At 33.6% G+C, this 11,613-nt stretch overlaps 1 protein-coding gene across 5 annotated transcripts in view; it reads right to left on the minus strand.

Moving 5' to 3' along the window:
• LOC106467307 (protein lev-9-like) overlaps positions 1-11,613 on the minus strand; it is a 63,062-nt gene that overhangs the window by 21,678 nt on the left and 29,771 nt on the right. For all 5 annotated transcript variants that reach the window (XM_013927648.2, XM_013927647.2, XM_022395470.1 and 2 more), the window contains exon 3: positions 4,920-5,306. In XM_013927648.2, the coding sequence (XP_013783102.1) occupies positions 4,920-5,306 (387 nt within the window). The remainder of the gene's footprint in view (positions 1-4,919; positions 5,307-11,613) is intronic.

Raw genomic sequence — 11,613 nt, forward strand, 5'->3', positions numbered from 1 at the left:
GTGTGTGTAGTGGTGTAGTATATATATATATATATATATATATATATATATATATATTTATTTATAATGTATAATAGTTGAAATGTGACTGTATTTTACAAAATACTACTTCACTAAAACACAGCCAAGACAGGTCACTTTGTAAAGACTAAAGGTCAGTTATATATTATTAGATAAGGTAACACGAGTGCACGTGCAGTGCATCATTGTAACTTCTGTATTGTTAGCCAATTATGGTTGGAAGATCAGTATATTAACGATAATAAATATATATATATATAGATGTAGAATGTTATGAGATTTAAGCTAGTTAGACTAAAATTTTGTGTTTTCGTGTTATAATTTGTAGTCATTCTAGAATGAAAAAAAAATATAATTTTTAATAATATTTTTTTCCTAATTTTTTACTGAGGTTATGAAGTTGGTCATATCGAACCAAGCCATAAAGAAATTCACTAATGAAAATAACAAATAAAATATAGTTTTAAACCAAAAATAATTATCTAGAGAATATAAAGATTTTGCATGTGAAATTTGAAAATGTTCTAATGCATTAAAGTATTTTTAATCTTAAAATCAGAATTGCTTTCAATGTTGGGTAGTCAACATTCTGGAAGAAAAAGGTTTACGAGAAAATCTTTAATTAAAAAATCTTAATACTTAATTTATAAACCTGATATTTTGTGTATGAAAACCTTGTGATGTTTACCAATAAACTGTAAAATTTTGTAAAGATGTGCTCACATTATGAAAAATTAAGAGTATAATTACTCTCAAGGATACTTTCGTGGATTCCAACCAGCCCGTAATGGAAGGGTTAAATGGATTATTAGTAACAACTTTTAGCTTTCTGTTTGTTTGTAATTAAGCACAAAACTACACAAAGGGCTATCTGTGCCCTGCCCACCAATGGGTATCGAAACCAGGTTTCTAGCATTGGAAGTCCGCAGACATACCGCTGTGCCACTGGGGGGCTTTAGCTTTCTGTCATCCAACCATCGTACAAGTTAATTAACTTCGTCTTTCCCCAAGCCCTTCTGGTGTGACGTTCTTAGCTCATCTTCAATATGGAACCTTATCAAATGCTTTGTGAAAATCCAAGTAAAACAAGTCCACACTCTTTCCATTATCCATATAACACAATACCATTGAAATCAAAAACAGGTAAAAGTAAGGGAAGATTTCCCTTTAAGAAGTTTATGGTGACTTTGTATTTTATTATCTAGAATTTTTTCCAACTGGAGAACTCTTAGCACCTCCTTTAAAAATAAGAATACCAATAACAACTTTCCAATTCTTATGAACTGCAATCTGTCTATTGACCTCAGAAAAATGAAAAAGTGGCTAACATGTCTGAACTTTGATATCCTTTAAAAACCTGGAGAAAGATAACAATTTTCTTATACTGAAAATGTATTTCCGATTGGTACTTTACCTCCCTCACACAAAGCAATCTCAATCTTCTTTCTGCCCTATAGGCATTGCGAAAACATTTTTATGGGCAGTGCACCAGTCTATATACCCCATCAATTTTGCACCATTTTTGAACAAGTACATTTCATATAACTACTCTCCACCAATAGAGTTGCACCACCTGTATTAGTGCAGCTAGCTTTCTCTGCTATTCCTGCTCAATCCTCACTTTCAAGAATTGGCAGGCTCTAAAAGAAGAACAGCTACAGTGAAGAGGAAGGGTGGCAAGTGCGAAATGAGGTAAGTGCCTATCAGAAATAGATTTTAAGTGGAAGAAAAATTTTAACTTCTGATATGGTCTTACCTCCACAAAGCTGGAGGAGTAGGTACACAACATTGAAACCAAGCAGAAAGCAACCACCCAGAATGAACAGGTGTGCTCTGAGATGAAAACAAAGCACATTTGTGAGGTACCACACTACTTCTGAGACAGGTATGCTTTTTACCCTTGAAGTAGGAAATTATTCTGCTACGAGCAAAACAAAGGATGTGCACAAGTTCAATTTGCTCCAAGATGTGCAATTCATAGAAAAATATAAAGCAAATTGGCTATGTACATACACAACCTCAACTGGACAGGTGAAGTTTCACAACTCATCCTTGGCATCAGAAGGTTGAGGACCAGAAAAGATAAAAACAAATATATTGTAACATAAACATAATAGCTAGGGCATGTGGACCGTGTTACATATACTCATCAACCCCAACTATATTAAACTGAATGTTATATGTCAAGCAACCAGAATTATGAAGATGAAGTGAGCTGTCACCTGAAGCCAGACAAACTTCCAAAACTACCATTGGAGCAAGACATACAACAAACTGAACCTGCCTTACAGGGTCATGGCATTGCCTCAACTCAACCGTTAGAACAGGGTAATATCTGTAGCCAGTATTACGAGCAGAAATCATAAATTACTCAACTGTAAATACAGAGAAGACACACCCTGCATACAGAATAACAAAGAGGACATGGAACATTTGCTCAACTGTAAGAACAATGTACATAGTTCCTGTTGCTGGTATTATGAGGCAGACAAAGTCCCCCAAACTCAACTGTAAATACAGAGAAGACACACCCTGCATACAGAATAACAAAGAGGACATGGAACATTTGCTCAACCGTAAGAACAATGTACATACTTCCTGTTGCTGGTATTACGAGGCAGACAAAGTCCCCCAAACTCAACTGTAGGAGTAGGAAAAGAACCTCCTGAAACCAGAATTAATGAAAATAGAGGCCTCTACTGCACACAAACATAAGAACAGGGCTAAACCCAGTATTATGAAGAGGATCCTACATAGGCTGGACCTGCTCCAACCAACAGCTGTCCACCCAGGAAATAGGAGGAGGGAAACCAGCTTTATTTTCTTCTCTCTGAGTGCATAATCATAAGTATGTATGGTAAATTAAATTTCTAAACTCACTCAGGAGGAAGCCTCCATGATCCACCATCCAAATGACTGGGAACTAGTAAGGACTCCTGTGCTCCACTGTAAGAAAAAAAAGGGAAGTAAATGCGGTGAAGATTCTTGAAGAACATCACACCGGAGAAATTGCAATGGGTGTCTGCAATTCCTTATTTTGAAGAGTAGACCGACCCTGATTTCATCAATCAAAGAGTCAGCAGGGATAGGAAGAAATCTCCTGCTTTACTCATTAAGACTATGAGTGATGGTTCACCAATGAGTGAAACTTACTGTTATCTAGAAACATATATATATTCCATTGGGTATGACACCAGTGGTATTGCGGAACACTCAATCTCTACAGTGAGCATTAGGGTACAATCAGTAAATAGTGCAGGTTTGAGGCAAAGCATACCTGACCAGGCAACACCTGCCACAGGGTGGGATCCCATTATCAGTGGTAAAATGAGGGTTGTTGAAAATAAAAAAATTAATTAAAGGAAGTGACAAGATTTACCCCAATCAAAGGTGAACAGATGTGTGTAGAATCACCATGGGAGGGAGACAATGTCCATCTGAGGAAGATACAGCCACATCATGCAGATAATGAGCAACAAAAATATTGGAAGTAGTTTAGATTCTGGCCTGAAGGTGAAAGCAAACAGCCAAAGACATGGTGATATGAAGAACTTGATGAGAAGAAAAACTGTACAGATAGTGACCTTCCATGGATAAGTCCAATTAGGCCAGCCTAACGAGTTTATGAACCCAACCAGTTAGCATGACAGGGGATAAATCATGGGAAACAGAAGGGTTCCAGGGAATAAAACATCAGGTATGTGAATGCCGAAAGGAAGTAGTACATGCCATATAACAGCATCCAGATAAGTTGATGATACACTGAATTTGATATTGTTGCTAATGGCTATGCTTCTGGGTCCACACAGAGGAACAGACAGAAGTTTTTGAAAGTTCATACATGCAGGCTTGGTATCAATGAAATGGTAAGGATTTATTGAGATCTTTCGAGTTTGAAAATGACCGTGTAATTTTGTTTACATTACTATTTCTTTAGATTCTATACATCACATTTATTCAACATGTTTATGTTTTCTGACAGGCTTGCAATGTACTATGACCATAAAAAAGGCATAGCTCAAAAAACTATTAATTATAAAAATATATAAGAGTAAACAGGTTTTATCAAAACTATTATTACAATAACTATTCCTGAGATTACACCTGACTAGTACAGCAGCTGCAGAAGTGAATATGATTCTAAATAAATTAACATTAAAGTAAAAGATATGACAAAATTATCAACAGTTTTAATTTTAGAAATAAAATTTGTATTGATAATGTATAAAAAATGAATTGATATGCCATATTTCATTAAATACTGTGATTCACAATGTTTGGCTTTTTCTGTATCACACTCGTAAAAAACATCAGTTGTCATCTTCATTTCCACTTGGCATGACTAACAAAGTGAAGATGACATCATTGTACCTTTAGGCTAATGTCATGCTATCTAATGTGTATTGTAAAGAAAGAATATATCATGTGTTTGCTTTGCATGTTTAAGATATGTAAATTTCCTGTATACATGCTTTAATATTTTTTTCTGATTTACACTGTATATGCTTATAGATGAAAATAAAAGTGAAAATAGAAGATTATCTTCAAAATCAGTCACATGCTCTTCAAATATACTACAAACATTCTTGTGAAAAGAAATTAAAACTTCTCTCCTACACTATCTGAGATAGAATATCTCCACCTGCTAACAAAAGTTGACTAATAGCTTATATCCTTTACAATATCATCAAGTGTATAAAATATGACATCTTAAATGCTCTTTAATTTTCAATCTGATAGATAACTTTGAAGTAACTGTTAAAGAGGTATTCTAGTAGGTGCACTAATATTTTAGTTGAATGCTACAAAATTTAATTTTTTTAATATATATATATATATAATGCTTAGATGCTAAGGTGTATGTAATCTAATTATATACCAAAATTATTTATAATTACCAACACACTGTGGAGCAGGTTTGTCCCAGTTCCCATTTGGAAGACACCACAAGGTATAACTTTCCTTGCCTGTAGGTCCTCTGTCATTTGCCAGCTCAAATCCAGGATTACACACATAGGTGACATTATTTCCAAATGTGTATACATGGCTCAGTTGTCTTCCATTCAATACATAACCTGGGTCACCACACAATACAGGATCACAATTCATATTAAGAGGTAACCACTGGGCAGTACCATCTTTCATCACACAATAAGCAACACTTTCTCCATGAAGGTTAAACCCCAAAAAACAAGAATATGTAATGTTTGTTCCAACAGCATAAGGAGGCCTTCTTCCCTCTAGCTTTGGCTCTGCTTCAGGGACATCTGGTGGCTCACCACAGCCTAGAAAAAATACAAAATGTGACTGAATGAAGTTTCCAGTTTTTGAACATTTCAATCCGAAGTTTTAATTCTAAAATAAGATAAAACATAAATGATTTCAAACATACTCATTAAATTGTAAACATCTAGCTTAAACATTAAAAGCATAATCAATGTAAATACAAGAGTAATACACAACTCAGGTTATGTAACACTTTCCTGTCCATCTACTTTTACAAATGTTGATTGGTGTATGTTCAATAACATTTGCAATATTTTATTCCATATACTTAAGTTTTGCATTTAATGTTATTACTATTTCAAAATATCCATAAAGTATATGGTATACTTAAGTAATCCAGAGAATTTCTTTTGTATTAAATATGACTTACATGTAAATATAATTTTACATGTAATTAGAAAACCAGTTACATCAGATATTTAAAACAATACTACAGCCAGAACAGCCGAATGTTTAATTTGGAAATAAAATAATAAAACTGTCACTTGCAGTAAGTCATTTATGAATGAAACTCAAGTAATACATGAAAAAATACCTGGACATGTATTTGGTGTTTAAATTTATTACCACAGGAGCAAATTAAACTCATTCACTTCCCACAACAGATTTTTTTTTGCCTTTTGATACAAAGTTAATTAAAGGTTTTTCAAGAAAGTGAATATCAATGAAAAGGTGATTAGATGTATAATCAGTGAAATTACAAGGTGGGGCCTAGCTCCAATAACTTTATAAAAGAGTCAACATATCATCTGTTCCCAACAATATTTCAAACACTTTGTATTTGAGAGATAAAAGGGCTGATTTCATGGTGTCCCTGGAGTTATATAATTATAATTTCTATGATATAGGGGAGTCTGTCACTTACCAGCCAATCAGTGTACATGGATACACTGTGTCAATGGGTGCATTTGCCTCAGACCCAGTCACTGTTGCCCACCCCCCTCAATACTAAACATTTTCCTATTCCACTGATCATTAAAAGACAAAGCTCTCCATATCCATCAAAAATCTTAATATCAATGGTATGGATAATTTTTAGCATAGAGAGTAATAACTGGGAGTAAATGAACAATTTCTGCTAATCCTATATAAAAACTCTTACTAGTTTTGATAATTTCATAAGTAATTGATTGGCCACGAAAAACATATTTCATATTTGATAAGGATGTATTTTTAATAAAATAAGTTTCATTTAGTGTTGAAATATTTGTACAAACTGAACTTCATCTACCACTGATTAATTGTTTTATTCTTTATCTATCAAAAATTCCAGACAGAGTAATCTTAGCACAGTAGTAACAATATTAATAAGCTGACATTAAGTACACTCTTTAAAAATAGCTTAAGGCAGTGTGTTGATAATTAGAATAGTTTCATATGCTGTTCTTCCGGTTAGTTTTGGTGAGGATGTTTCCAACACACACCTCTAAAATATGCAGAAATCACAGCAGCTCACATGAAACTATTCAATATTGTGTGTATATATTAAAATATGTGTACATTAAAAACACTTTAAAAATATTATTTGTCTGTTGTTAAACACAAAGCTATACAATGGGCTATCTGTGCTGTGCCTATCATTGGTATTGAAACCTGGTTTGTAGCTTCAGACTGACTGGTAAGCCACAGGAAGGTGTGTAAAAAGACATGGATGACTTCTCAAGTAAGTGTTTAGGGAATACATAAGTTTTAAGATATTATGTTGAAAGAATATTTCTAAGTGCTGTGAACTATCATATAAGCTGAGTAAGAAAAACACAAGATAAAGTTTCTATGAAAAGGGAATAAAATTATAAACTACAAAAGTCTGGAAAAATGTTGATGGTTTCTTCTGAAAGGATAATAAATAAGGGAAATAATAACTAGTCATGAAATATTCTTCTAGAAGGAAGGAATTGACTTATTACATGGGTAAAATTGGAAAGAGTCAGGGATAGTGAATCCATTTGTCATTAGAGGCTGTGAGATAGGGTCAAGGAACTTGGCAAAATTATGGTTGAGTATTCCTAAAGCAGAAAGTATAGATCAATAGAAAGTGTAATGTTTGTGATATTTCGTTAAGTTATCTAAGTAGAACTCCAGGACACAGGCTTGTGTGAAATAAAAAAATATATGAATTTAAAAAATGAGTTTTTTTAAACTAAAGTCTATTAAGAATCTTTGGACAGAAACTTATATTTAAACTTGGTATTGTTAAGAGTGTCATGCATATTTTTGATGTAGCCTGTTTTGTTGAGAATGACAATACCATTTCCTTTGTCAGGACTGGTGACAATGAGGTCATTGTTGAGGGAGAGGTCTTTTAAGGCAGCAATTTATTTGCATTGTAGCTACAAAGAGATGGACAAAGCTAATGTATTACAATTTTAGTGGTAAGAATATTTATGTATTTGTTTAGGGTTAACTAAAAACAAAAAAGATAGGCAAAAGGTTTTGTAGAAAGTAATTACTTATTTGAACCGTCACATGGTCAAAATTTTGTGGTAATATTGCTGAATTTTTGTAAGATATATGGGAGAAAAGCATTGTCAGTACTAGATATAACATGATTGGCATATTACTAGGTACTCTAAGTACTTTCACTTAGAAATTTTTATTAGCAATAACTCTACGAGTCAATCTCCAAAAGGCACACAATATTGTGATTCCTTGACTCTCTTGCAAGTTTTATGTATGAGGAATCCAATGGTATTCACAATTTAAAAACTGAAAAAGAACTGGAAGCAATACAATGATTTTCTTTTTTTGGTAGGTGGAGAACTTTATTTTACTGAACCTCTCCTGACATCATGGTGTTGCTGGAATACAATATAGAGATTCTCATGAAACCAGTATTCATAAGGAACAGTAAGGACAATAAATAGATTTTCTATGAAGACTGCACATACCTCAGAGGACAGATGTCAGAAGTATAAGATTTAAAGCTTACTTGTCAGTGTAAAGTAGTAAAATGATTGACATGATACCAAGGCAGCAAATGTACATACAATCATGATGGAATGTCAGATGTACAGAAAGTGAGCCATAGAAATAGTGGTGAAATAGAAAACCATATTATCCATAGAGAAACCCATGACAATAGACTCATCAGATCGTACCCTACAGATCCCTATATTTAATTACTACTTTCTCAATTTCTCAATCTTGTGTGCCACCTACTTTTTACCAAAAATTACACAATTAGTCTGGTTGATTCAGAGGTTCATTGTTAATAAATACTACAAATGTTTAGTAAGTAAGAGGATAACCATGGCACTAGTAGTAACAAGAGACTTTATAAAAGGTAAACTGATCATATAAATAATATATTATTCAAAACATGGATGTGAAATATCAAATACTAAAAATCCAGCAAGTGAATGAGGCAGTATTAACTAACCATATCATGAGGAAAAGACAATGACAATATTAAGTTTTTAGCCACTTGATAGTTTTTCAAGAAAATACAGGTATTTCAAATGTCCACTATTAATGTCAGAATTTGAGTTTCATAAACAATTGAAATATTTTGGTATTTTCAGGCAGCGAATGTATAATTTATTTGCATGGAATTGTTATACGTGTAGATAACAGATTAATAATACCAAGACCACCTGCAACAAACACTAAGTGGAACAATAATGAGAACATTAAACTCCTGAAAGACCACAGTCAAAATACTAAATGTATAAACTTGATAAGAACATAATAATTAGAATAGCAATGAGCAATGGTATTCAAATATACATATAAAAAAATATCCAAAGGCTGCAAAGTTTAAATAGTAAGAAATATGCATTTTAATATTCTACAAAACCAGTCCACTCCCATCTACATACATACATTACAAAACCAGTCCACTCCCATCTACATACATACATTACTGGGAGTGGACTGGTTTTTCTACATACATACATTACAAAACCAGTCCACTCCCATCTACATACATACATTACAAAACCAGTCCATTCCCATCTACATACATACATTACCAAACCAGTCCACTCCCATCTACATACATACATTACAAAACCAGTCCACTCCCATCTACATACATACATTACAAAACCAGTCCACTCCCATCTACATACATACATTACAAAACCAGTCCATTCCCATCTACATACATCTGATTATTTTAAGTGACAGTTATGTTCAAAAACTTCACAATGTTAATGTTAAGTTGAGTAGTTTTAAATATTTTACAACAGACTAACATACACTAAACAAAAATATGTAGCCTCATCATGATGCCACTGAACCTGAGAGAAGGTCATTCAAGTAAAAATACTACATCTACCTGTGTTAAATATAAACTAAAACTTGTCAGGAAATTGCATACTCATGTACATGAAGAAAGCTTGTGAAAGATGTCATAGTATGTGTTTTACTTTCAGTGATTCAATACTATCAGAACCACAACCAATGATGCAGGAAAACCTTACAGAAATCAGTTTATTAAGAGGTGTACAATATGAAAAGAACAGCCTACATGCATGGTTCACGCTTATGGCAAAGAGAATCAAGAAAACTGATTATTTAGAAAAAGTGACTTAAAATTAAAAGGTATTAGTTGAATTAATCAAATTTTCTACTAATGCTTCTTTAGACACTGTCCTCCAGTTATTCTGCCCTGAATACTAGAGTTACTTATACTCAGCTAATTACACCTTTAACAAACATAAATGAAGGGGAATAAAATGTCTGGATAGGAATGGGTTAATCATTTCAATTTACCATTTCTTCAGTAACTCAAATTTATTCGTACAAACATAAAGGATTAGGCACTTTGAAGTACACATTCAATAGACAAATCAGAATAATTCTAACATTAATGTACAAGTGTTTATTAACAATTATGTGACATAAAATAGATAAACTGAGAACAAATACTGAAAGATTAGCAGGGTATATGCATAATTTAGTCTTCGTATTTGCAGAAGTTACTATCGTATTTACTATCTAAACAATGGGTAAAATATTAGTAGTATAACTTCACTGACCATGATAATACATGTACTGAAAGCTAACAATTTCCAAATATGAAAATGTATTTCCAGAAGATATTCACCTATACACAGAAAAGTTATCTTCCTCGCATGTCTGCTTAAGAGATTTGCATGCCACTATCTTTAAGGTAACGACCACCTAATTTCATATGTTATAATGTGAACTGTGCTAGTGCATGATGATGTAATCATTCAGCAAAAGTCCTCCATGCACAGTAACTACCCCTGTGCACTTGCACTCATGATAATTTCCTTCTTTGATGAGGCAAGAAAACGTGTGTATTGGAAATATAGAGGACAAGTGGAAATGTGTGAAGAGGTAAGTTAACTTCCAAGATGATAACTGACACAGAGAAGCTAGAATCTCATGTTACATTGGTGGAGGGCTGGTCCAAAATTTTACCTAAATGAGCTACTGAAGAGAAGCCCATAGAGTATGGCACCAGATGGCAGGGAATCCATGTGAGCACACCAATGGAAAAACCTCATCTCATCTCGACCAGGGTCTACTCCTCATCCATAATGTAAGTGTGAAAGAGATGAAACAGCCCTATGTGTTGCAGAGATGAGTGGAATGAGAACATGACCAAACAAGCACTTTCACACAAGACCATACCAAGTGTGCTCATCTTGACTCTACTGAACATGCTCTGGCTACAGGATGAGAGCACAAGTGGTATGAGTTAAGGTTTAAAGGTTAAGAGAGGTGACCCATAATACACTGACAGTGTCATCACTGCCCCATTTCTAACTGCATTGTGCTAAGCCCAACCAGTGAGTATTCTCTATGGTCCAGCACCCCAACATGTAGGAACTGGTAAGTGGCAAGGGTCTCCTGTGCTCCACTTGATGAAGGGGAGGGAGAATTCACATTGGAAAAACCCACAGAAGTGCCCAGATCCACATCAGACCTCCAGTCAGAACGGTCTTTTAACCCTTTCGAGATGGGTCACATGTGAAAGGCCATGTCATCTCATTTGTTGACTTGCATTCAAAATTTTATTGAGCTACTATTTCAAGAATTTATGTCAATAAGTTTGTTATTAAACTGTAAATTATAATTCAAATTTTAGAACTATACATTACTCAATTTGTTAATTTAAAAGTAAATATTAAAAAACACAGATAAACATCAATTTTTGTGTGTCACGTGGTATGTTGAATGCAGCACTGGTTCAAATTAGATGTTTGTTAAGTCAAAATACCAAGTCTATAGTTTCATACGAATAAGAAATTCAAATTGCAGATATTGACAAGCTAGAATATAAAATATAAAAGGTCTTATCTTTTCTATTTGCTGAGATATTGCTCATATATT

The sequence above is a fragment of the Limulus polyphemus genome, unplaced genomic scaffold (genome assembly GCF_000517525.1).
Source record: "Limulus polyphemus unplaced genomic scaffold, Limulus_polyphemus-2.1.2 Scaffold2562, whole genome shotgun sequence".
Classification (NCBI taxonomy): Eukaryota; Metazoa; Arthropoda; class Merostomata; order Xiphosura; family Limulidae; genus Limulus; species Limulus polyphemus.